Source organism: Leuresthes tenuis, unplaced genomic scaffold, assembly GCF_036924035.1.
Source record: "Leuresthes tenuis unplaced genomic scaffold, fLeuTen1.0.hap1 SCAF_2, whole genome shotgun sequence".
Taxonomy (NCBI): domain Eukaryota; kingdom Metazoa; phylum Chordata; class Actinopteri; order Atheriniformes; family Atherinopsidae; genus Leuresthes; species Leuresthes tenuis.
Window position 1 is genome coordinate 26,772,083 of NW_027325356.1, and position 27,373 is coordinate 26,799,455.

The following is a 27,373-nucleotide window of genomic DNA, read 5'->3' on the forward strand; positions in this document are numbered from 1 at the left end:
ATTTCTCATGCTTGTTAACAAAACCATTGACAGATCCCCCCCACGTGTCTGTATTGATTCATGACAACCTCATTTCATCTACGACAAATTGCACTGCTAAATGTATTTTGTTGAAAGTTCCCAAAATAAAGTACTGTGTTTGTTCAAGTGGAGGGATCCACAAAAATGATTCAAAGCATGTCCAGTCTTTAAAGTTGTTTCAGGCATGTTTAAGCTTGTTGTCGTGTCGTACTGACTGTGCTATTTCTGACTATGTTCATTGTCAACTGAGTAAACCAGCACTGTTGGTCAGACAAAAATAAGCTCCAGTTTCCAGCATCTGAAATAATAAAAAGTAAATCTGGAAAATAAAAATCTCTACCTTAGCTCCTAATTAATAAATAAATAAATAGATTATGCTACAAGAGAGAAAGAGAATAAACACATTTTGCAGAAAAATTGCACATTTGGTCATTGTGTAATTCTGTCACGACTGCTGATTTCAGCCATTTCAGACTAATTCAATTAATCCTGTTTACCGTACTTCTCTTTTTTAAAATATAAAATGTATGCATGACCCTGTAAACACAGATAAAACACTGTTGTGTGCATAACAGGTCTGCACCAATATATATTTACCCATGTGGAGCCAAACATTGATTGTGAAAAAAATGCAAATAGTCTGATAATCTTATTTACATGTTTGCCTCTTCTTTCCTTTTCGATTGTATTTGTCAACTTGCCCCACGAACACCCCAAGTTTCAAAATAATTTTTTTTAAATAATTCTAATAGAACTTGATTATTTTACAAAATTAAAAATACACCAAATGTGCACAAAAAATCTTGAATTAAAGCTAATCTGATCTAAAGTGTTTACAGCTCCAGACAAAACAAGGCACTCTGAACTCAAGACGCTCAGAACAAAGCATCTCCGTCTTTATGAAGGCTGAAGTCTGACCCCTGCTGTTCACTCAGCCAGGATCAAGGCTGATAACAGAGAGATGAGAGCACACAACTACCCTTTTCTTACTTGTTCACAAAACAAATCCACTTCTCTGCTATCTTAACTCAACCAACCAGCAGTCATCAGAACTTAAACAATGCTGCCCTCTAGTGGTGAGAATCGTTTTCTTAAATTATTTCAACTGTCTTTCCACCTTCAACAACCAAAATGACCAGACAAATGTCACATAATCATCCTCCGTTAGGAAAACAAGGACATAATAATGTTATGAAACCCAAGCAGTTATATCATTCATTAGTTTAATTTCACGTATTATTGAAATTATTATATTATAATAGAAATTATTATAATTATAATACGTAGTATTATGTGGGCAAATGTCTGTTGCTGTGTCTGTTGCTCTGTGTAAAGTGAGCTGAGATGACTTTTGTGATTTAGTTTCTTGGTTCCATGATGTATACTGATGTGTACAATGGTGTAATGGGCTGACAATTTAGCTTCATGGCTGACAAGTGATTTGGTGCCAGATAGATAATGCCAACCTAGAAATCATGCAATTTAAGTAACATAGTCTTCATTTGAATGCAGATTTCGTGCATGGTGTATAATGTAGCGGCATTAGCTAAAACAAAACAAAAGGAGGGGAAAAAAGACCAAAACAGCAGTATCACAATGAGTTCCATCAACCTATCGCATGTTCCATACACCCAAACAAACATCAACAGAAACCAGCACTTACAGAAGTTTCCGGGCGGCTGTAAACTGTGTTTCGTCAGGGCACACCAGCCTACAGGGAAGATGTCTCTGGAGTCAAAAGGGCACCAATAGTCGAAGGCGCCTCGCCAGCCGTCAAACATGACAAAAATCTCCTGACCTCTGACCTCTCCCACTGTGGCAGGACAAATCAGGTAGGGATTCTTCCTGTCCACCGCCTCCAGTTTCATGCCAGGCTGGAAGTAGTTTTTAGAAGGGCTGGCTGGTTCCTAAGAACACAAACACACACATATATATACCTGAAGGTTTTTCACCTTTAAGACAAACTGTGTTTAGAGAGGAACTATCTATGTGTAAACATAAAAAATGTAAAGTGCGAGTGCAGCAAAACTTTCCTTACACATTTTTGTAAAAATCTAGAAAATATTATACACACACATCCATGCTGTTTTATGCAGTTCTATTCTTCGAAATATTGCTTCATCCATTTGTTGAGACAAAGCACTGCAGGCATTTATTGGTATTGTATTTGAACAACATAATATGAGGCTCATATTAACTCCCCCTTGTGTCTGTGCTGGTTAATGCAATAACAATGAAAAAAAAATTAAATATTTATATGCTTTTGGAATATTAAAGTCTTGATTTAGCCATTAGCATTCCTTGATCAGAGGATAATGTTTTCTATCACTTTAATGGCTGATTATGTTTTATCATTAAAAAAAAACAAATAAAAAAATCACTATGACACAATGAGGGCCTTGTTTTAATGGCTTTTACTGGAAATCTTGCAAGGCTTAGTAATATTGATTTGATACATGTTACCTCAGTTCTCTTTAATAAACTAAACAGGTGAAAAATGCTTGACTTTTCTGTGACACTGAGAACTTCAATTCTACAAGTTTTGGCTTCCTCTGGCTGTCATTACCTTCTTAAAGGCAGAGGCGGGGGCCATTTCTGCGCCGCTGAGTGTCCGGAGGAGGAACATGGGCCACGAGGACGCATTCATCCTGAAACCTGTCAACAAGGTCAACAGCTGCAATTAGCAAGGTGTCTCATTGGTTTGGTTATATTAAATGGAAGAGACACCGATCCATGCCTGTAACACAAGCTAACTAATTAATAAAAACAACAAAAAAAAAAAAGCTCAAAGAAACACTAAAAACAAAGAACTACATCTCAGACTTTACAGGCCTCAGTTTGCATGTTGAATGTTTAAATTCACAGCAGTGAGATAAGAAAATGACTGAACAAATATGACTTGTTTGGAAGGGCTGCAGGAAAACACACATTCTCCCTAAAAAGAACATGGCAGCACAGCTTAGGTTTCCAAAGGTGCATCTTAAAAAACCTCAAGACTTCTGGAACAATGTTCTTCAACGAGACGAGACCAAAGTGAAGACGTTTGGCCTTAATGCACAGCGGCACATTTGGTGAAGCCCAAACACAGCATATCAACACCTCATACCAACTGTGAAGCACGGTGGTGGAACGCTGATGATTTGGGCACTTTGTAGTCACTGGGTCAACCATGAAGTCCTCTGTATACCAAAGTATTCTAGAGTTAATTGTGAGGCCATTTGTCCAACAGCTAAAGCTTGGCTGAAATTGGATCATGCAGTAGGATAATAATCCCAGGGACATCAGCAAGTGTACAATAGAATGTCTGAATGCAATGACCCAGACAAAGTTCAGACCTCAACCTGACTGAAATGCTGCAGTAGGAACTTAAGAGTGCTGTGGATAAACAAAAGCTGCAAACCTCTAAGAACTGAACCAACACTGTAAAGAAGAGTGGACCAAAGTTCCTCTACAGTGATGCGAGAGTCTGAGAACATCTCAGAGAAAATTAAGTTACTGCTGCTGAAGGTGGTTCCACAAGCTCCTGAATCATGGGGTGTACTAAGTATTTCACATACTGCTTCTGAATTTTTGCTTAGTTTTTGTTTAATAAACAATGACATCACGTAATACGTCATGTGTTATTGTTCATTTGAAGCTGCATTCACCTAACATTAAGACTCTTTTATCGTGTCCCAACATGTAAGCTAAAAAAAAAAACTGAAAGAGGGTGTACTGTGTTTTTCACATGGCTGTATTTGACTATCACAAGCCTTTTCAACAGGTGACATTTGGACACACGGTAGTGGGAAAAATTCCAGCTGTACAGAATAAAATGAGCAATGGCTAAATTTCATTTCAGCCATTTGAGTTCCATGGTTTTGGTATTGAGTGTGTTGGCTTACTGTCACCCTGTTGTTGCTGCAGTAATCCTAAATGTCTCCTGTGAAGAAGGCCTGTGATAGCACAACAAAACTAACAGACAGGCCAGCAAAATTTATTTCCTGCACAGATTTAACAGGCCTACTTCATAAAAATATATATTTATTTCAGCTCGCACGACCATCTTCTCCATAGAGCCGTACGCAACACATTTTCCATTTGAAATTTAATAACTGCTGTCCTGGTGTAAATGGAAAAATAAAAAAATAAAAACACCAGTAAATGGTGCCACCCAAAGGATGGTAACATGGTGAAACACTCACCCAGTGGTGGCTGTAGCATGTCTCCGTCCCTTTCACAGGTTCCTATTGGCTGGATATCCGACGAGTCGACCAGCCGCCAGAAGTCATTAGTGTTGTCGCTACCATCCAGACGTAGCCGCAGACGTGTGCCCATCATGCCCATCACCGTGGCGATACACACGGAATTAGAGTTGCGAGGGTCCCGTGCCTCAAGTTTCATACCAGCTTTGAAGTCATTGGAAGGGGGGACTCTGGACTGCAGAGACACAATAAAACCTTCGGTCAACTTAAGTGGCCTCCCTTATTGGTGGTGTGTGGTGACATGAGGTCTTTCGTTATTTGTTGCTGGTATTAAACAACAAAGCTCAAACCTGGTCATTTGTGTGTGCTCTCTGTAATTTATCGCACTGCCCGCCTGCCAGTGACAATCAGCTCATTTGTCCTTTATGATTAAATAAATCTTGAAAGAGGTGGTCACAAACAGACTCTCTTTTAATTCTATAGCATCAAATGATCTCAATATATTTGAAATAGAAGTTGAAGCCACCTTAGTACGACAGCGTGTGTCACTCATTCATATGTTTCGGTCTTTTAGTCAGACATTAAGAAAATACAGAATAACATCCAGATTGTTCTTTATTAACTTACACTAAGCAACACAAGTTCACAATATAGAGCAGCCATGACAAATGATGCAGAATGCTATTCACAATATCTGTTAAAAACTGTTAAAATGCCGCTTTATGACCAGGTACCTGCTTGAAGCAATTAGGCGAAGCTGCAATGGAGGAGGTTTCTCTCAGATAGTCTTCCCAGCTGAAGGGCTCTGCCAACAGAGACAACAGGAGCAAACTGTTGATAATTGAGATACAAAGTGATACAGGAAAGAGAAACAGAGGACACAAGTGAGGAGTAAACCATGGACAACTAGCCCTTTTTTTTTTGTCTAAAGAAATATCACAGAAAATTCACAACCTTTAACAATACTTGGCCTTCTTTAAGTGTACATAAATAAACTTTTTTCAGACTAATCCTGGCTACATTTGGTAAAAGGCCAGAGTAAAAACTTCTGAACTCACAGATTCAAGAGTAAGCTTTGAGTGATTTTGTCTAACAACAGAAGTTACTGAACAAAATATTTCACTGATCACGCAGACACTGACACCGGAATGGCTGAATTTCTAAAAGCCATTATCTTTAGAAGCTTTAAAGTAGAGTGTTAATGAAAGACTCAACAATGAGGAGCGACATGGCAGAGATCTGAGTAGCCAACCATTCGATTTGTCGAGAGCAGAGCCTGCTGTGATGCTGCTCCGTCTCTCCTTCTTCTCCTCTTTTTGATCTGAAATCAAAATGATGATTGAATCACTCATCAGAATTTGGGAGCTTCTGATATACAGATTTCATTACTGTGAGAATGAAGGCAGAAATAATGAAAGAGAAAAATAATAAATCTCCAAATATATCAAAGAACAAAAACTCGCCTGTTTTTTCATGCCCACATCTGAGAAATAGTGACAGGACAACCAGAGAAACCACACTGAGAAGGCCTACCTCTTTGTGGTGTCCGGCCCATGATGACCGCTCTGCTGCAGATGAAGTCAGAGAAAGCGTCGCCTAAACAGACACTGGAGAGAAAACACAATCCAAAAGCTTCACCACAATATCCAACATACAACATTAAGCTAATAACATATATATACACGCATATATACATGCAAACATGCATATATTATATATATTATCATTTTTATAGAAAAGGACGATCATTTCTGGGTGAAATGAATATTTTGGATAATTAAATATAATTGAAACTGGAGACACATCCATGCAAAAATCATTAAATTACAAATTAGTATTCAGAATGATTTTCCCGTCTCCGGCTCAAAACAGATCACATCATTTATCATCATCTTTCAGATAACTGCACTGGTTACAGCGTAGAAAAACTCACTGTTATAATGCTAATTTTGGTTTATTGAGAAATAAATTGAGAAAAACTAATTTCTGATCCGCAGCTCCTTTAAAAGCTTATCAGGGAATGAAAAAGGGCTACATATTGTCTCCAGAGCCAAACGTGAAACACACACATGGAATAAACATCCAGAAAACGTAACGCCTGCTCTCACTTCCTTAAACTTCTCTGACTTCTAACACCTTCAGTAGCTTAAATCTGGGACCAGTTATTTTGCAATCTTCTCTAATGTTGTTCTACTATTTTAAAACTTGTTTAAATATCTATTTTGGGCTGCACCTCTTTGTGTTTTTAATCCTTTGAAGTATTTTGTTAATTCTGTGTCAGGTGTCTACCTTGTTGCCCAACGGTTCTGTGAAACACACCAAGTTTCACATTGCCAGGAACATAAACACACTCGTCTTCTGACTTGGTACCATATCATGCACCATTTTGAATGAAACAGTGCTAAATGTAGCTCAAAATAAATCCTACAAGAACAAACATGCCATTTTGCTGTTTGCTAAAACCTACAGCGGGTAACATATTTCATAAAATCCCGTTGCATGTTTTCAGAAAAGTTAAATGTATCTGTGACACATTACTGTTACACAAAGCTGAGAGGTTACGGAATTTGGAAGGTATCTGGAGATCTACTAATCAGGTTCTGATTATTGGATGGGATTTGTTGACAGTAGGATAAACTAAACAATAAAAAGATGAAAACCAAAAATATTTCCTAAAAACACTAAAGTTTGTTCGCTTCAAATTTAATTCTAGAATATTTGGTTTTACTATTATTCTGACTGCATTACTGTAAGAACAGAATTGGGACACAACTGTGAGACAAACAGCTGTTAATCTGATTTACTAAAACTCTACACATCAAATATACAGCAAAAAGCAAAGATTACTTTAGATCCCAATAAAAACAACTGATTCTATTAACTATGCATAAAAAACAATGTGCTGCATTTGCATTTTTTGTTGTAAAGTGTTGTCTTTCAAGTCCATATGAGCTCTTCTAGCATTTCAGTTAGCAGCTGTGTTTCAATATTAAGATCTACCCTTAATGCAGTGAAACAGTTAAGGTTGACTTAAATGGTTACCCCAGTGTTGATGCTGAAAATATGGCCCAAAAATCCAGATCAAGATAAAAAGAAAAACTGCCAGCACAGTCCTGCAAAGCTGGTAAAGTGGCGATTCAAAAATGGGCCACAAAAGAGGTACAAAAAAATTGAATCCATATTAAATCCATAATTTAGGGGCCAGACAGTATCTCTTTCCCTTGTGTTAGCAAGCCTTAGCATCTGTTGTGTGGCTGTCCCTCCCTCTGAAGCTCTCTGTCTCTCCAATGAATCCCACTGAGCTTGAGAAAAGCCATAAAGATTCCAAGCTCCCATAAAAAGCCATTAAGACGTGTGGATGTGGGACGTCCCCTGGCCGACATGAAAAGGATTCCAGCTCTGCTACAGACTGGTTGAGTGTTTGCATTGGTCTGTCCGCCTCACTCAGGAGGGTCAGACAAAACTGCCCTGCACGCCAGGAAGCACTTCATTTTTACTACCTCAATTTCCACTAAAGCAGACACTGATTTGAGATTAGAGTGAAGTTCACAAGAGGTGAACAGTGAAAAGTCCTGGAAAATTAATCAAGACCCGGTTTCAGGAAGAGCTGTAACACTTGCTCAACAGACAGAGCTGGTGATTTATCATTTCTTCCTCATGACACTGTACTGCAAGTCTTTTGATGAGTATCTCATATTTGTATGCAAACATGTAACTGATGCCGACTGCTTTATTACACTTTAACTGGTTATTCTATTGTTTTCGTCAAGACGCATTATCATAGATTTAACCTGAAGTTACAAGAAAGACGTGATGTCTCAGTCATTTATCAGGGCTGTAAGTAATGGTGGATTCCACTGTATTCTGTCAGTGACTTTTAAGTGATTTCAAAAAAATTTAAGAAAAAATATTTACCAGAAGTTAAAAAAAAACAAAACAAGAGCAGTAACAAAGAAGTTAAGAAGCTGAGACCAGCATTCAGTCATTTCTCAAAAGGAAAAATAAATAACTTGTTACAAACAATGCTGCAGACTGTTTTTTTTTCATTCTCAGTAATTACAGCAATGCAACACTTACGGAAAACATTATGGTACGTTTACCACATAGAAATATGAGAGGAATCTTCTTTTGAAATGTGATGATTAGGTTTAATTCTCATCATGCGGAACAAACACCTACAGCACGAGTGCACTGATTAAAACGCTTATTTGGTTTTAATCAACACAAGAAAAAACAGTTTTAAAGGGGGCTTGCTTGGCTTCACCTGAACAGTAAAAAATGGCACAGACCACAGTAAGACCATCCGTGAAAATAAATGGCAGTTCCCTTACTAAAACGCCACTGATTTCAGATTGTATAGGAAGTGCAGCCAAAAGTTTTAAACATCAGTTTGAATGACTTTATTTTCTTGATTTGTCTGTGTGAAAACAATTCTGAAAACAGTACCTGAAAAATTCCTTTCAATAACATTGCCAAATTGCTGTGTTTAATATCACCTAGGATAAAGATGAGCAGCAAATCAAGTGGTGAAAATAAATTAGTCAATTAATTATAAAAGGTCATTTTTCAGCTCAAGAAAAACAAGCTCAACCTTCTCTAATTTGAGGCTGTGCTGCTTTTCCTTAACTGAAGCTATCATTAACGGATTATCTGTAAACAGTTGACAGACGAATTTAATCAGCTAATCAAAAGAACAAGAAGCAGATTTTAATGTATTAAAAACCCTCACAACTGAGAACATATAACTATTTTTCCCCACTTCTTTCTAAAGATGTATCTATCCTCAAACAATCCAACTGTGAAGCTTGATGCAGAAAATATCTTGCAATTTAGCTGAACAAATAAATCACTGACCAGTCATTTCAGGTCTGACTGACACTGCATAACATGTTCAGTTCATTTCAATCATAAGGACTTGAGGAGGTTGACGAGTGATTTTATGTTACTTACTCTTCAGCACATCCTTCTGTGGGTGAAAATAGGGGAAGTTGATTTTTGAAAATTAGTAAAAATGGGATAAACTTGTAAATCTACACCATAAACTATGTTCTCGGCCTCTCCTGGTGTTTCCTCAGACACGCAGAAGAGTTTGGATTCAGGACAGTGAAAGGCTCTTATTACTGCTCAGAGGGGTGTGGACCGCTGCAGGGCGTCACCTCCAGGATGGTAACGTAAATCTTTCTTATCTACCAACTTTCATAACGTACGATTCTTCCATCCGAACTGTTTTTCACCTCGGTGCCAGAGAGGAAAAATGCATGGTAAAACTTGGGTTGCACTCCGGTGCACATGTAAATGCTTGATGAATTGGAGAATTAACTAATTTCGCTTTGTTGCTCTGTGAGAAAACAAGGCTGAAAAGCAGAAGATCAAATTAAAGGTGAAGAAAAGTCTGTGACGCATTTTCATTTGGGTTATGGGCACATTTTGTGGGCGGGACGGTTCTCATTACAGAGGCTAAACACTGCTAACGTTACACTGAATTAACGGCGTGATACTACAAGGCTGCAGGACCGTGCCCAACATGCTTCTTTAGTTGCAGTGCAATCCTCTGCAGGAACCCAACACATAGAAAGCAAAGGGAAATCTGCAGAGTTCAATATAGCTACTGTGAGCATCAAGCTCCCCGTCTGTGCGATACACACTATAAACACGCTCTGCTATCTATCAGTGCGTGGACAAAGGACAGGAAAGCTGGCCGCTTTCGATCGAAGCCCTCAAAACAAACGAGACAGAAAGCCGTCATTTGCAGCACACGAGAGTATTAACGAGACACGAGCCGTACCAACCGTTTGAGCAGGGTGTTTTGATGAGAGATTCCTCACTTTCTATCAGACGCAAGCCGCCATATTCGCTGCAGCTCCGCGCATGTCCACCACACAGTGCTGTAATTCATATTTTCCACTGGAGGTTACAGAATAACAGAGGGTAGAGGAAGGGAATTATTAATTAGTCGTTTTAATAAGCCCGAAATTGCTTCAGCTTGGGGTTTCATAATAAATGGCAGGTCACGTGGAAACGAAATCATTCACGTTTTTGTCGTAGCTTCTTGGTTTTCACGCAGGAGAAGGTGATTAGAATGACGGAGATGGCTAACCATCGCAGGTATGGGAAGGTCATATTTATGCGAGTGGCTGATAATGGGGGGAAATAATGGTGACTTGAATGAAAATAAAGAAATGGGAAAAAAAAGAACTGGCATTATTACATTTCTGCCATTAAAAATCCCGCCCATAGATTCTTGTCAAACTGACTGTGTGTAAGGAAGAGCCCAAATTATATTATATCCTCTACAAAATAGACTACTAACACCAAAATAAACTCTACCACAGAGTTTCTGCTTTCAAAAGGGCAGTAAAGCAAGTCTGCTCGACAATACTCAAGAATTAAATGTGAAAGTAGGCAACTCGTGCAGAAATTATCCCTTTTAGAGAGACATTATCTAGTGTTGGTGCATCACATGTAGCCTAAGCCAGTAATGTAGAACTACATGTGCCATTTCATAAAATAGGGTGTTTATTAAGAGGCTGATGTGCTGTTTTATTGTATGTGGATGTATAATATTTTGTGCACCTTTCTAATCTTGTATATCAAGATTTTGTTATTCCAGACTTTAGTGGTCTACTTAAAAAAAAAACCCTATGGACCATTTGGGCTGCTTTTTAGTTTTTATCGCAATCCTTGCAAATAAAGTAGTAAAATGAAAAGTAAGTGCAATTATCAATAAACCCTCATGGAGTCCACAGGGTTTAATATTTTGATTTAGACTCCATATTTAAAGTAATGCCATCATTGTGATACATAAGACTGCAGTGTTTCCATCTAAAATGCACTGATGTAAAGTTAATACAAATGTAGATATTCAAGTCAATTTGCCTTACTCTATTCGATTAACTTTGTTTTGTTACTTGACATCAGTGCTGATTGTAGCTGCAGGAAACAGTAAAAACATACTGTGACTAGAAACTCTCTCCAACTCAATGTAAAACTAAGACCTTCTTTAGTTTAACATGCTAATATTGACACCAACACAGTTTTTAGGCAATCCATTTTTAATCATAATCTCTAAATATTCAAATACTTCTTTCTCAGACAATAAATGTGGCTTCAAATGTTTTTGTTTGGAAAGGACCGTTTTAATGTGAAGCCTGAACTCTGCTCTGTAATTAGAATCAAAGGTCAATTTCTGCCTGACGTCTGTTTGTCACTGTAGATTCAGTCTTGTCTCATCATCACATGTTAGATTCCTGTGCAGGGACTGACTGACAGTAGTACGTAATATCACACTGAGATACCTTGGCGATTTTACTTTATTTAATCTGCTTTTACCAGAGGAAATTACCTATATAGATTTACCTGGCATTTACTTAACATATGTTACTCATGTAATATACAGTGATCAATCTTTATTAGTTTAAGTTTATCTTAGAAATGAACTTCTGCCAGCTTTCGCACATGGTACTTTATGCTGCTTTACTGCAGACAATCAGTATTGCAGGTCGTTTTTTAGATGTTTGTCCTCTACGAAGTGCATGGGTATAAATGTACAAAATTGTTCTATTTTAAATCCTTCTAAATAAAAGTTTTTTTTTGTATTATAGGAAGTTTACTGATATTTTCTTATGTTAAAAGGAGCACATTTAAAGTTTACTCGTAATACTCATTCACAACTTTAAACTTCAGAGTGAAGCATTTCTTTGTTTTCTTTTTACATAGTTGTATTGATACTTTCAATATCCTCCACCTCTTGCTGTAGGGCAAAAAGAGCAAAGACCTGCCCATTTATTTGCTGAATATATTCAAAATCAGTAAACCTTCTGAAAAATATTCTTGTGATATGATAATAAGACAATTCGACGCCGATTTTTTAAAAATATTGTCAGTTTGCTACAGTTGCCACGAGGGGTCTTAAGAAGAAGTTGTATTATGCACAAGCAGCCACTGGCTGCAGGATTTATTGTGCAAAATTTATAGAGCATCTGTTCATTATGAAACGGGTTGATGTCTGTGAATTCAGTGATTTCATCAATTAATGTAGCCCTCCTGAAGGGGAGCTATAGGTGAGTGAAAGAGGTGGGAGATGAAGATTATTAACCAGTGGGTGCAAGCAGCACCATCAAGGACTGACACTGACAGATGTGCGTGCGATAATCTCTAACATAATTACCAATCAACAAATAATGCGCTGAATTTTCTTCCCAAAGTTTCATTGCATCACGGCTCACTGTGGATGTAAACGCAGTGCTGGAACGCGCAGACGTCAGTGTTTCTATTGGCTCTCCGCGGCGTCGCTCAGAGGAATGACAATTTTGCTGCTATAACCAGCTGATGCTGAGGCTATGAACACGGAGCCTCTGAAGAACTGTTGACGGTACACTGACCCGCTCGTCATCGGCTTTATGCCTGCAGATTCAGGTGTCCTCTCCATCCAGAGAATGAGTGAGTAGGATATTTCATCGTGTCACGACGCACAGGCCCGGGTTTTTTGCCCCCTGTCGCTCCACATGATGTTCCTCCGTCTTCCCACATAATCATTTTCATGGGAATGATGCTCTGTGCTTCATAGACTGAGCTTTCTCACTTCACAGGCGACACATCACATCTGCAGGTAAATGTTGGTTTGATTGAATGGCAAACGGGCTGCGATTGATTATTTTTTCCCCTTTTATCAATTTGTTGTGCGCGCTTGAAGTCATTGTGAGTTATGGGTAAACGCTATTCGTGGATCTTGTTGTGCAATACTGTCGTGGACACGGTCTGTTAGCTATGTTATAATGTATGCACCGGTTGCTGTGTAGACTGAGAAACGCGTGGACAGCGATGGAATGGTGGTGCGCTCCGCAACGCAGCGACCAGAGAGACGCAGTTCGGTGCAGAAAGAGCAGCATTACTATCCCCCCTTCTTTCTCCCTCCCGCTCACCTCATACTCACGCGCAAGCACACACTGTCGTGCATGCGGATGTACGCACCAGCCTATTAAATTTACACTCCCAAACTCGCTTATTGCGATTTGGTTTCCCTTGCATGTTGACACCAACAGGCGTTTGTAGCGATAGTTAAATTTCCGTCTATTCTATCTATATTTTCCAAGACTTTCATAGTCATATGTCCTTGCATTGAAAAGCTACAGCTTTTAAATGAGACACTGGGCTTTTAGGCATTTTCAGTAACATTAACAGGAGTTATTACATCACATTGCTTGCTCCATTTCCGGGCTTCCATGGTGTATTTCTCTATTAAAACTAGATATAGTATGGATCTAATCTCTTCTTAGTGGCAACACCATATCCTTAAATGACTACGGGTGGCCTCTATAGCCACCTTATTTCTTCCCCCTGGGAAGACTAAGCTGTGTGGAGTGTAAGCTGCATAAGAAAACGCCCACACAGGACATGAGCCAAATCAACATTAAAGTGTTTTTGCACTGCTGAATACATCAAGTGTTATACAAGTGAAGTTAGTCTAATACTGGGAGAATTTTTGATGGTTTCAACATCCACATAACAAGAGAGGCTTTTAATTATTGTGGTCAATTTTTGGATGTATGACAGGAGGGGATCTAAGCATTCAGAGAATTATTCTGGGCCCTTTTCCCCTTCCTATTGTCTAATATTCACATTATTACGTGCATGGAAATTCACAGAACTATGCAAATGTCTTGAGCCACCCCTCATTTTTTTATATGTTGCTATGAAAATGAAAAATAGGTGCTGTGATATATTGAAACATGGAGACATAAATGGAAATACAGTATATAAAGTTTTTACAGTTCTAACAAGTTTAATATTCAGGATGATCACCTTTTTTCTTAGGCCTCTTAGTCACTCTCTTTGGCAAGTTTCTCGTAATTTCTTTAAGTAGTCCTAAGGAATAGTTCTCCAGGCTTCTTGAAGGACAAATTTTAAAGCTCTTCTTTGGATGTTGGCTCCCTTTTGTTCTGTTTGCTGTCAAGATGATCCCACACAGCTTCAGTAATGTTGAGTCCGGACTCTGGGGATGATTCATCCCTCCATAAGACCTGCTGCCACTGATTTTCAGTCCACTTCTTGTGTCATTTGGCATACCTCAGCCTTTTCTTCCTGTGTCACTTCCTTCAGAATGGCATCTCTCAGGTCCCGTGTCAGGTCTTTTCTGGATTTTTTACCTATTTCTTAAGGACATCACTTTCAAATGCTGTTAATCTGCTGCAGACATTTTTTCAAGCCTGACACTTCTTCTTTTTTCCTCCTCTTGTGCATTTTCCTCAAGTTTTTAAAGACGCACTGCACATCATGCTGAGACATGCCAAGAGTTCAGCAAATAGCTCTTTGGAAATCACCTTGTTTGTGGAAAAATGCTGTTTTATGTCTGTCAGTCTGTGTTATCTTTGACATTCTCTCTTGAGATGTAGCTCAAGGAAAATAAAAACAAATTATGTGTCTTTGAGACAGGCTGCTTGTAACAAATTTTGTTCTTCACTAAATTGTGTTATGTGTAGACTTAACCCGGGTTCATCCCTTAAGCTAGGCACCTCTCAATGCTTGAATGACTACAAGGTCGGAGTTGAGCGGTTTACCAGATAAAATAAAACATTCTTCTGAAAATGGTCAGGTAAAAAAGCTATTAGTGAAAAAATATTAGTGAAAAAGTAGCCAATGTCCAACAAAAAACTTTCAAAAGACCATTAGAAACCCTGGAGAACTATTGCTCTAGACTACTTTAAAAGATTACAAGAATGTCTGGCTCATTTGAAGCAAAATATATATGGGATGGATCAAGACTTTTGCACAGTACAGTAGAATCCTGTTGGAAACTGGAGGGGAAATTAAACAAGTGTTGAAAAACAAACTAAAGGTTAAATGTTATAAAATAGAGTTGTGGGAATGTTAAGTCATCACACGTCAACCAAAGGTTGAACAACAAAATCCATCAGTGTTTCATTACAATAGCGACAATGCACAGATAAGCTTACTCTGATTGGATAGCTCGGATAATAAACCACAGCATTTTATCAGTTAATGTACCTCACTTGAAAGTTAGATGGTCACCAAAGGTATTTCAATCTTATTTAAGGTCATCCAGCAATGTGTTCCACAAGTGTTGACATGCTGTGAGGCTCTAATATGCTTATGCTAAGCAGGCATGATGTTTTCTGTGTTAATCATTTAGTTCAGACTGCTAACATTTTTTGTTTGGATTCACCATAAGGTACAGCAGGAGAGTTTGGAGTGTCAATATTTCTGCAGGTAGTTGGTCACACACTAAAATGATGAATCATTTATGATGTCGGATGTGTGTACCATATCTAACTGTTAGCCTTGCAGTTGGATTCCATAAAAAAACGACCCTATTGGAGACAGGTAGAACATATCAAAATCAGTAGAGCATGATATTGGTGCTGTAGGAAAGTCTCAGTGATTCACCTTCTTTGAAAAATGGGTATCTGCACCAAATCTAAAGACAGTCCATTAACTTTGTCTAATAAACAAACCAGAATTTATGTAAGCAGCAAAAATGGTTGTCTTCTCCAGATGCTGTTGGCAAACTATAAATCAACTGTCAATAATGTACTTCTTTCTAAGGTTAACTGTAGGTATTTGCTCAAATGTAAACTGGAAATCTTGCAACTTAGGTTTAAGGCAAGAATGCAGACCCTCATAGGAATTAAATGCAACAAATGTCAGAGGAGACCAGAGTTGCACACATTTCTAAAAAGTTATTCTGCTATTCAGACTGTTTTATTACTTCTCCTCAGCTACAGAGTTTATGTTGCTCCACTTTTCTCTTTAAAATACACAGAGGATTCGAGTCAGGCAACATGCTTGTCATATCATCCCTTTTTCTTATTTAGAAACACTGTACTTGGGAGCGTTAAAATGCTTAAACATTGGTCTTCCGACAAGCTTTTGTAGACGGGGAGCACCTTGATAGTCAGTTCTTTGGTATTCATGGTGATAATTACAAATGTAATCTTTTTATTTATTTTTTTTTACAATAGTTTACAGCTTTTTTACTCATCCAGCCCCATATTATCACATTCCCTACTCCGCTTCACTGACAGGGCTACAAGTCTCTGGTGGTCCTGTCCATATTCATGACAAGCATGCTAGATCTCATCTGAGGCAAAGATATTTATTTTGGTCTCATTTGACCACCGAATGTGTTCTGAGCATTTGATTTATAGTTTTGCACTTGTTTTTGAACACTGTCCATAGATTTTGAGATAAGGCAGTGTCCTTCACGCGCTCTGTGCTGCCACTGAAACTCAGATTTATCTTGGTAATATCTGTGCCAAGTCTTGCAACTCTTGCCTATCTTAGAGATAGTTGTGGAAGCAACACAAAGTTCATGGTGTCATTTCAGGATACCCAGTGCAGCTATTATTAGGTTCTGGTTCTGGTGGTCACAGACTATTTCATGAACACGTTTGCTTGAGTAGACTTATTGGAAATTGTCTGTGTGCTCAACCTTGATCCAGGGATCCCACATTTTCTAATCTATGCATCTGAGAAAACAATTGTACTCACTTTTGTCTCACAGATTTTCTGCGAGGTTAAACCTTTCTGAATGATTTGACATTTTTGCGATATTGCACAGGGGTATACTCACTTCTGTTGTATTGTGTATATTCACCACAGACTAACACCTTTTCTGGATCCCCCAAGTTGACACGTGGTTGATGGGAATAAATGTGTGGAAGTCATATTCAAGTCATCCATGAGTGAAATTCCTGTGAATATAAATGTCCTGTGTTAGAGGCTGTGTGTCTAAGCTATACAACTAGTATATTGCTGACTGTGCATGGAATGTCATATTGACAACATATTTTAACGATGCTCTGTTGTTTGTCTTGTCTTTCAGATGTGCCCACGTGGAGCTTTGGATAGAAGTACAAGACCAACATAAAGACATGGAATAAGGGAACAATACAAAAAATCGATTCACATAAAAAAGAGACTAAAAAATAAATTAAAAAAAATATCTATATTTATGTATATGTATATATATACAAAAAAGAGGAGTGCTGGAGAAAAAGAGAGACTATATTGGACGAGAAGGGAGGATGGCATGTAGCCTTATTCCCACCATGTTTCTCTTGGAGTCTTCAGTTCACTCTGCCAGCCACTGGTCAAAGCAGGAGTCTCCTCGCTAAAACCCAAGCAGCTCATTTCACCTGCTGGAGGGGTCCTCACTCTTGGTGATGTGATGAATAAGTTTGAAGTCCTTGGCATTGTGGGAGAAGGTGGGTGGCTTTTCACAGCTGATTTAACAATACATAATGTTGTACTGTTGTACATAACCTCCAGCTCTATTGCTCGTGATCTGTGTCATTCAGGATACTGATCCAGAATTATCTAGTGTTTTTATCATGAATATTGTAGTGTTTCACATTGCGAAGCTGAGCCCTACTGATAAGCTGCTGTTCTTAGATGATAGGCCCTGTCATTTCCTCCTCTGAGGAGTTCATAATTTTTAAGGAACTTCATGTTTTCTTACTACTGAGAAAAGAAGTTGTTTATGTAAAGTGGGGCTATGTATTATTTTTCCCACTTTGATAAGATTACCTTATCTGATTTTAGTAAGAAGCCTTCCTCTTTCTTACTCTGACTTAGTTTTAAGGTGCCCTTGATAGTCTCTGCAGCTTTACGTTAATCTGCAGATGAAGTCATATTTTCATACTGGGCTATCTGCTTCTCTGGGTTTCTCCTCTTCAACAGGTACTCTTTATTTCCTATTTTCATTTGCTTTTTCTCAAGCAAGTTACATCAATCCAAGATGTGCTGAAATTCAACACATACAGTGGTGTTTTGGTTTAAAAGTCCTCTTACATCTCAAATAATTTGATTTCTTATTTATGATGTATTTCTGCATAAACACAACAGTAGCTAACCTTGTTGGCTGAAATGCTGCAAAACAGTCCTAAACCATGACACTCCAACCGCTGTGTTTCAAAGATGGATCAAAGGTCATAGTCTGAGATACAGTGTTGTCCTTTGTCAGAATATAAAGCCTCTGATTTGCAGCAAAAAAACAACTTGTTTTTGGTCTCATCTAAGAACAAAACATTTTCCTAACAGCTGGCTGCTTTGTTCATATGCATACTGCAGACAGTCAGCAGTGTTCCTGTTTGAGAGCTGTAATTTTCTCCTTGAAGTCTCGCTGTGCCAGTAAGTCCTCCAAAAAATACAGTCATATAGGCATATAGGTTGCTTGTTAATACCCTTTAATGATAATTAAAACCATAGCATCTTCTTCGACATCAGAGCAGATGTCATTCTCAAGTGTTGCCCTTAATAAGTCACCTAATTCTCATAAGGAGGTAAGAGGGGGCGGTTTGATGGCACAGCAACACACAGTTCTTTCAATCATTCATGCATGGTGTGAGTTCAAAACCAGCATATAACAAAGACATCTTCATTTCTGAGTTACATTCACTTAATAGGAAAACTAAAACACTTTTATCACTTCCTGCTTGAGTTTAGGCAATAACATTATGTGTTCAGGGTTAAAAAACAATGATGATTTGAGCTAAAATATGTTATTTTTACATTGTGACTGTCACCCTCAAGGAAAACAATCATTAGGACAATAGTACATTCTTTTTACAATGTGACCATCACCTTTGTGGACACCAATTTCATATTTCACATATACTTGCTCTCATGACCACTATCATTCACATATCCCACAAACACAGTAATTATAGGCTGTTTTATATAATGATAGGCATGAACAAGCGCACCATGGGAACATATTTGGTCAGAGGACAGTCTCTGTGGTGCACACCATTGCTTTTCAGTGTTCTGCTAACAGTGGACTTATAAACATTAACACAAGCCAGAAAGTTATTCTGCTGCTTGCTTTGAAGTTACCCAGAGCTCTTCATGACCTCATGTACTATTATGCACTTTTCTAAACAGGAGTTGTCTTTTACTAGTTGACTATTCCTGTTGATGGTCTTACCCCGAATTTCCTCACGATGTACACAATCTGTCTGACTGAAGATTTGTATTAAAAGATGGTTTTATAACCTATTCCAGCTAGATGAGCATCAACAACCGTTTTCAACTGTTTTCAGAGATATTCAGAAATCTCTTTAGTTTATGTCATGATCTGTTTCCACGAATATTTGTTGTAAAGCACCAATGATGGCAGATAGATCCATTTTCCTAACATAAAACTGGGCACCCACTCAAACCTGATTGTCATCCCATTTTTAAAAAAAAACAACTGACTCTAACTTTGCCTTTAAATAAGATGCTAATTCCTCAGTTTCACTTACCTCTGTGACAAATTGATATGATCATTTTCCTGAATGTGACCTTGAACTAACCAAAACCCAGAAAAAGCACATCATTTGGTATGACAGTTCAAATGGTTCATTTAATGAAACAGACTGCTCAAAAATCCTTTTTAAAAAAAAATCCCTACTCAAATATTTCCAACAACTTTCAGTTGTTTCACCATTCTGCTAAAATGACCTATGTTTGTACGATACACAAGCAGCACCTGTGTTGTTTGTTATTTACACACTTCTGATTTGCTTATTCTCTACCTCTTATTCATATGCACTGCCCACGGCAGATAGATTTGATTGTCATTTAAATGAGCTGGCCAAGCATGTGTTTGTGAATCAGTGATGTTAGTAGCTCACCAGCAGAACAGGCCATTTCCATTCCCCTAACACTACTCATTTAAATTTCGTGAAATGTGGTGGTTTGCTTTAAAATGTGGCACAAGTTAAAAAAAACGCTAAAACAGCAGTATTTCACTTTGTTGAAGTGCAATGGACTGGTGGGATTGATTGCCAAAGAGCATTGTCACAAAAACAGATGGACTTTTGCAGAGAGAGGATCAGCGTTACAAAACATTTTACATGTGTAATTCAAATGGCAACAAACGAGAGTCCAAAGATATGGAAATGATTAACTAATGCAGTCCTGGGTGAAATGCTTAAGTAATATCCACACACCTGGGTCTGAAACGATGACGGTCAACCAGATCTTTGCAAAATTAACACAATCCTCTGTCTTTGCAAAGTCAGAGAGCTACAGGGTTATTCTGGATGTGTTGTTTGTCCAAGATATATGCTTAGTGTTGAGCGTGTGAGTATGTATAGCTCCTCCTCACTTCCTGTTGTTTGTTTAGTGGTTCTCACCTGCTATGCTGTTTTTTTTAACAAACTTTTTTAATGTAAGGTTAGAGGTCAAAACATAATTACAATATTGAAAATGTACATCATGTTAACAAATTTTTGTTTATTTTTCTCTATTTCTGGTTGTCCAGGAGCATATGGAGTGGTACTTAAGTGCAGGCATAAGGTAAGCCTTTCTGTTATTTGTGTCACGTTAGGCGTTTGTGCTTGTTAGCATTGTTGTCTTCCAGAAAGAGGGTTCCTGGTTTGAATCCAAGCTGGGGCCTTCTCTCCAAGCATGTGTGGGATCTCTCTGGGTACCCTGGCTTTCTCCCTTATCTCAGCATACATGCACTTGAGCAAAATTCAGCTATTGACTAGGTCTGACACCATGATGCTGTGTAATGTGTGAGAAAAGATTTAAGGCATTCTGCTGCTTCTAACTTTCTCAGTGTGAGCATTTGTGGAGCACCTTGGCCCATTTGAGTCTACTTGACATATATAGAGATACATGCAGGGGGGATTTGATCCCCGACCACATTACCTAGGTATTTTAGCTCGGTTCTGAGATGCATTTTAAAAGTCCAATTTTGGTTAGACTAATACAATAATACATTTTTTCTGGTTTCATTTAAACGTGTTTACAATTTTTTTCCACAGTTCACTATAATTAATCCAAAATGTCTGTTAAATTGTTGCTGGAATAAAAAGCCTTGCTTGTTTTTACAGAAACATATTTTAGGCTTGATCTCACACACACACAAAAAAAATCAAGTTGCAGAAGATGAGGCCGATCTTTAAAAAACATTTCTTTCAAGTGGTGCTGGTGGAGAGATAGTAATCACAAGCTATTAATCCTGATTTTATTCAGGTACATAAAAAGGTTCAGGAGATAGTATTTCATTCAATGACGGCATTAAAAAATGCAAAGCAAGATTCCAGGAAATGTTTGAACCAACATGGAGAGCCACTTAATCATTATATTGAAATTATGATACCAAAAAACTTTTTTATTACACTTCCTGCCTTGATCCATATATATATTTCTTTGGACATATCTGAGACCAGAGGCATAAAACAGTTATCACAGAGAGAAAAGAGAAACCCAGAATCTTTCAAATAGAATCCTTTAAGCTGCTAACACCCCAGACATTTCATTAGGACTCTATAACCACATACTTAAAAAAGCTCAAATTAATTATATATTCAAACAAAAGATGACACGATCAACAAAAAAAAACCTAATGATGCTTAAAATGTTTTTTTAAGTTTTTGAATCAGAAATTAAATAAGCTGCCAAAAGTGACACTATCAAAAGATTCCATTTGATAATTTGACAGAATCTGCTGTCCACAACTTCACAACTCCGTAAAAAGCTTCTGTTTCACTCCGATAAATCATAGATGTTGGTCATCTTAAGGCATTTAGGGTTAAACCGCTGCTTACAGTGAGAGGTGCCATGTCAGAGTGAAGTGCACTTAGATATGGTTGTCAACCATAATTATCTTTCATAAAGTCACATGCAGATAACACCAAGCTGACATGAAATATTTTATTTACAGCATAGATAGTGTATAGAAAAACCATTGCAACACAGTGACTTTTTCATTTAAAGGATGTAACCAAACAAAAAGGGGAAAAAATACACTTGTTTTAGATGGGCTTTGTCTGTTTTTAATAGGACTTGATAAGGGGGAATGGAGACAACTTTGCAAATCAGGTCTGACCTGGCCTTGGTTGAAATGACGTGACTCACCAGCTGTTTCTGATCTGAAACAATCACAGTCACTTATATGACTGCCCACAGTCTTCTCAGATAGGATATGATGTCCCAAATATTCCCAGAGATTAAAGTAATTCATGAAGCAGAGCTCCTCAAGGTTTGTTTATTATCAGGACAGCTACTTCTTCTACAACCACTAGTAATGTAGCCTATACCTCTGACCTCTGGTGAACATAGGTAACCTAGTTTATTTACTGCGAACCAGTCAAAAGAAAGGTTTTTTAGTCTGTTTTCTACGAGCTTTCAAAAGATCCCTTCAGATTTGCTTCGGTGGTGAATGGAAACCCAGCTAAAATTCTAAGTATGTTCTATTTTTCTCACAGTGAGGTGGCTGTCATTCTGTGATTTTTCTAAAATAACTGTAATTTCATAGTGACTTCATAGTGTCTTCCTGTTGCACTGAATAGTATGTTAGGCAGTGTTCAGTGTGTTAAAACCCGTTATCTCTGTTCTAAGAGACACTATTCAGTGAACCTGAGGACTCAAGTCCATTTGGTGGCTGCCACTTCACTCATCCATCACTCAAAATTGCCATATCGTTAATTATATGTAACTATTATGCATTGCTTCAGTTTTGAAGGGTGATTGAGAAATTCACCCTTATGTACAGCTGCCATGGCAACCCATTATCCATAGAAACCGAAAGCATTTATTGTACCTGGCTGTAAACATGTCTAATTATAACAGTTTGAAGTGAGCTATTTCGAGAATAGATGTCTGGTATCCCCCCTTCCGCTGTGAGGTAACAGTTTTTTTTTCTCCTCACAATTCATAACAAAAATAAGCACAGAAAAAAAAGCAGAACAACTGAAATTAAACTAACATGAAGAGAAAAACCATGCAGGAGTCAGAGCAGCAGGTCATGTGTGTGAGTGATATTTTTTATAAGCTATGCAACAGTACATGCAAACTAAGCCATCAGAGTTCATTGTGCACGGTGGACAGGTCTGCTCAGAGTGTTTGTGTGTTTGTGCTTGAACACAAACACAGTGGGCGACTTTGCAGGCAGGCTGGACACTGCCCTCCCACTCAGAGGTTGGGAATGGTATTTGGCATTTTCTGTGATATTTTTCCATTAGCTGCTCCATTTTCTTTTGCTAGCTTTTGATTGAGTGAGCAAGGTGCAGTTTTGGGTGTACAACTTGTTTATTTCAGCTGCAGGGCTTTAAGCTTTTGGCTTCAGCTTAGGGTGAGAAGGGGCAGTTTAGTGAAGAACCAAGGCTATCTGTGCATGTGGGTTGGGAGCTATGATAACTCTGAAGCCAGACATAAAATGAATGATTAAACACTAATTTGCAGTGGATATTTTTGTCTTTCTTCCTGGATTGTTTAAAAAAAAAAAAAACCTCCATCATTGCTGTGCAGTGCTGCTGCTCTGTCTTGTCTGTATGTGCAGTTCCAGTTTAATCATTTCATGCTTTAAAGTCATCGGTTATGAATTTGTTGTTCACTGTGCAAATAAAATAGATGTAAGTTCAGAGTCCTGCAAGTGGATTATTGGCCAACCGAGGAACTATATATCCTGAAAGTGGAGAAGAGCGAAATAAGTAAAGTCCGAGCGAAGACGCTAAGTCATAGTAAATTGGTTGCTTGCTTGCTGTTGGATCCTGTTCACACTCAGTATAATTACTGAGCGTGATCAGGGGTTTATTCATCTATCAATAAAATATTTCACAACAACACACCTGTAAGTAGACCTCGTCACTTATTTCTCACCATGCATTCTTGGTCCAGCCTATGTTGCAGTAATGTCCCATACATAGAAATTATTCCATGAAACTGGATGGTGACTAATCATTAGAGTCTCCTTTCAAAGCTTCAGTCATTGGTAAAACATGGATTTACTTCTGTCAAATACTACAGAGGATTTTATATATATATATATGTATCTTTAATTTGTCATTACTGACACCAAACAAAGCAGTGTGGAAACAATGTGTTAGAAACCCACAGCATACTACGTGAAAGTTATGGCCAAGGCTTACTAAGATTTTCAAAAAGATCTTACCGTCTGTATGTTTTAGAAGCATTGCTTCATATAAATTAGCTCTTTATTTAGTGTACTATATAAATCCAACTGTAACAGAGCATAATATATCACCATGCTTACACAGCTCAGATAAGCCTGAGCCAATAAAATTGGGCTTTTTTAAAAATTTCAATTCATTTTCTGTCAGTCTTTTGATGTTATTGAACCATGAATATATTATTCTCTGAAAATCTCTACTACATGAAAATTTAACCAGCAGCTGTCAAAGTGGAGCCTTGTTAAGCACAAGAAACTTTTTCTTTTCTTTTACTTTCTAAGAAGTGACATGTGACATATTTGATACTGACATAACAGAGCAGAGGATTCATTTCACATGTAGAGCCAGACTCAGACCATAGCAATAAAAGCGTTTTTTGCTTTGCTGCAAGAGAGCAGTTATTTTTACTTTTCACAGCTGGAAGCAGGGCAAAAGAGAAGAGTGGCAGAGGGAGAGAGAAAGGAGCAATATGTGTGTGTAAGGGAGAGGAGGAGATGCAGAGGGAGCTATCGAATACAGAGACTACACTGTTGGTAAATGGGTCACCCTGTTAGCAGTCCACAGCAGCCCTGTATATGGCTGAGAGAATAATGGGACTCTAAATGTTTGAGACTCTTAGGGCTAAAACCCAAGCAGGTGACACAAAAGACTAACTGTACCACAGACAATTTAATGTCGTTTTAAACGTGTGCTTTTGTATTATTTTTATGCACTTTACAGTCACACTTACTGTGCAGTATCTGTTTGACGCAACATTTAATTAGTCAAGCGAAATTATGCCAGGATTTGTGTAATGTTCTGCCACTTTATGCAAGTGTTGTATTAGCGTATGTGGGTGTTTGCATGGAGGCTTATGTGTTATCTTGAATTTGTGTTTTGAGAGTGAAAAATACCACAACCTACACGGTAGCCAGTCTCCTGGTGCCTATACAATGTCTCTGTGCAGTATTGGAGTGAAATGCAAACGTTAATTAATTACGACTGATAATTGATTATTGATTATTTTTCTAAAGTTGTCCAATAAATGCACCAAATATTCACTGGTTACATATTTTAACTTGGGGTTTTACTTGATCTTAAAAAGGAAGAAGGTCAGACAACAGCTCAGTCTCATTTCAGATCGTAAAATAACATTGTTGTCTGCAGTACAAGAAAAGGTATTAGTTTTGCAATATTGGCTCAGAAGTTGGAAAATTGCTGCATTTTCTGTTGCCCATTCTTTTAATGAAGGAACGTTAACATGTCCAAATCCAACTTGTCCAGTTCGTATGCTTCACCCTGATCATATATTTTTAATATCTAAACCTAACCAATGATGAGCAACTATAAAGGAGTTTAATTTGAGCCAGAAGGGGCTCAATCTCAGGTCTGATGTATGTTGGCAGCTTAATGCTATCAGACCTCCCTCAATCAACATTTTGATTGAATTTATCCTTTTTGGATAAACTTGATTTATATGCTTGTTATCAACTGAGACAGTTAATTTAAGGTGGCTCTTTGTTTCATATATCCATCCATTTTCTACACAAACTTTATTCAATTTTGGGTAACAGCTGGGCCTGGTGTCTGTCCCAGTTGCCAATGGGTAAGAGGCAAAGTACACCCTGGACAGGTCTCCAGTCCATCACAGTGCCAACACGGAGACAAATGAGACCATGCATGCTCACACAGTGAAGTTAAAATCACCAATAAACCTAACATGCATGTTTTGTAATGGGAAATGGTATATCAGACATTGGCCAGTTTTTGTCTCTACTATGATATGATGAAATATTTATGGATGATATACCTCTATGTAATAAAGTTACAAATAAATTTAAGCTTTACTTCTTAATGTTATGAACATGGTGTTCATGTCGTCAATAGACAATTAGCAACAAGGTGGCTATTTTTAAGTGTGCTGAAATTGCTTAAGAGGTAAATCAATGGAGGTCACAGACATCACACACAAGCACAAGCATCGTCAGCACATTGCAAGATGCTGTTACAGAGTTTGAAATGACATGCGCTGAATGGCTGCTGGTGTGCGTTTTACACCGTTTGTCTGCTCTCCAAATATATTCCTTCTAAACAGTTAGTATTGAGTGGTGTCAGAGCTGTAAATCCACATAGTTTCATCTGATTTGCCTTCGGAGCAACAAATCTCTAAACAGACAAGTTTCTATTTAAAACCCCAGTCAGACAATTGGCTTGTGTTTGCAAGAGTACTGCTTGTGAAATGCAGCTACTCGGACTGATTCTGTTGTCTGACCCTCTGTAGACAAAAGGACAGTGGAGAAACAGGAGAGCCGCCTCAGACACTGGCAGTATGATGCAATTCCCTCTGACCCATTGTCTTGACCAGTTATAGCTAAAGGGAACCACAAGATAGAAAATAGGATATTTCCCTTTAAATCAATGAGATAAGCACCCAATGTCATGATGGAAAACATTTAAGGTTTGGTTTGATTTAAAATAACTTGCTTGAGAATAATAAGTCAATAATAATAAATCATTTCTATGACTCAACACATTGAGAGACAACTATTTACATTGAATTCCTGGGAGAAATGGCAGCTCATAGGAAGTAACTGTAAAATGGATCAAAACAATAAAGTAAAGGTAAGAAAAAAGGAGCATTATTTGGAAACAATAGTTCCAGTCAACATAGAAACATGTACACACGTGGACAAAATTGTTGGTAACCCTCAGTTAAAGAAGGAAAACCCCACAATTCTCACTGAAAGCACTTGAAACCTACAAAAGTAACAATAAATAAAAATTCATTGAAAATTAAATAATCAAAATCAGCCATTACTTTTGAAATGTTGATTATTAAAAAAAAAAAACTAATGAAATAGGGCTGGACAAAAATGATGGTACCCATAACTTAATATTTTGTTGCACAACCTTTTGAGGCAATCACTGCAATTAAACGATTTCTGTATTTGTCAATGAGCGTTCTGCAGCTGTCAACAGGTATTTTGGCCCACTCCTCATGAGCAAACTGCTCCAGTTGTCTCAGGTTTGATGAGTGTCTTCTCCAAATGGCATGTTTCAGCTCCTTCCACAGATGTTCAATGGGATTCAGATCTGGGCTCATGGAAGGCCACTTTAGAATAGTCCAACGCTTTTCTCTCAGCCATTCTTGGGTGTTTTTGGCTGTGTGTTTTGGATCGTTGTCCTGTTGGAAGACCCATGACCTGCGACTGAGACCAAGCTTTCTGACACTAGGCAGCACATTTCTTTCCAGAATGCTTTGAT

The 27,373-nt window shown here is 38.0% G+C and overlaps 2 protein-coding genes across 11 annotated transcripts in view; one reads left to right on the forward strand and one right to left on the reverse strand.

Annotated features, from left to right (window-relative positions):
• Nucleotides 1-10,091, reverse strand: part of scml2 (Scm polycomb group protein like 2) — a 31,752-nt gene extending 21,661 nt beyond the window's left edge. For 2 of the 4 annotated variants that reach the window (XM_072380857.1, XM_072380854.1), the window contains exons 1-7: nucleotides 9,995-10,091; nucleotides 5,739-5,812; nucleotides 5,458-5,526; nucleotides 4,940-5,010; nucleotides 4,206-4,440; nucleotides 2,588-2,676; nucleotides 1,685-1,928 (exon numbers count right to left, since the gene is read on the reverse strand). In XM_072380857.1, the coding sequence (XP_072236958.1) occupies nucleotides 1,685-1,928; nucleotides 2,588-2,676; nucleotides 4,206-4,440; nucleotides 4,940-5,010; nucleotides 5,458-5,526; nucleotides 5,739-5,760 (730 nt within the window). In that variant the 5' untranslated portion in view covers nucleotides 5,761-5,812; nucleotides 9,995-10,091. Of the gene's footprint in view, nucleotides 1-1,684; nucleotides 1,929-2,587; nucleotides 2,677-4,205; nucleotides 4,441-4,939; nucleotides 5,011-5,420; nucleotides 5,527-5,738; nucleotides 5,813-9,155; nucleotides 9,788-9,994 lie in introns of those variants that run through there. The other 2 variants (XM_072380855.1, XM_072380858.1) reach the window with 2 other exon arrangements.
• Nucleotides 10,092-12,350: 2,259 nt separating this feature from the next.
• The window catches only part of cdkl5 (cyclin dependent kinase like 5), a 40,571-nt gene continuing 25,548 nt past the window's right edge, over nucleotides 12,351-27,373 (forward strand). For 4 of the 7 annotated variants that reach the window (XM_072380859.1, XM_072380862.1, XM_072380864.1 and 1 more), the window contains exons 1-3: nucleotides 12,352-12,813; nucleotides 17,047-17,428; nucleotides 20,473-20,507. In XM_072380859.1, the coding sequence (XP_072236960.1) occupies nucleotides 17,392-17,428; nucleotides 20,473-20,507 (72 nt within the window). In that variant the 5' untranslated portion in view covers nucleotides 12,352-12,813; nucleotides 17,047-17,391. Of the gene's footprint in view, nucleotides 12,814-17,046; nucleotides 17,429-20,472; nucleotides 20,508-27,373 lie in introns of all 7 variants that reach the window. The other 3 variants (XM_072380865.1, XM_072380863.1, XM_072380860.1) reach the window with 2 other exon arrangements.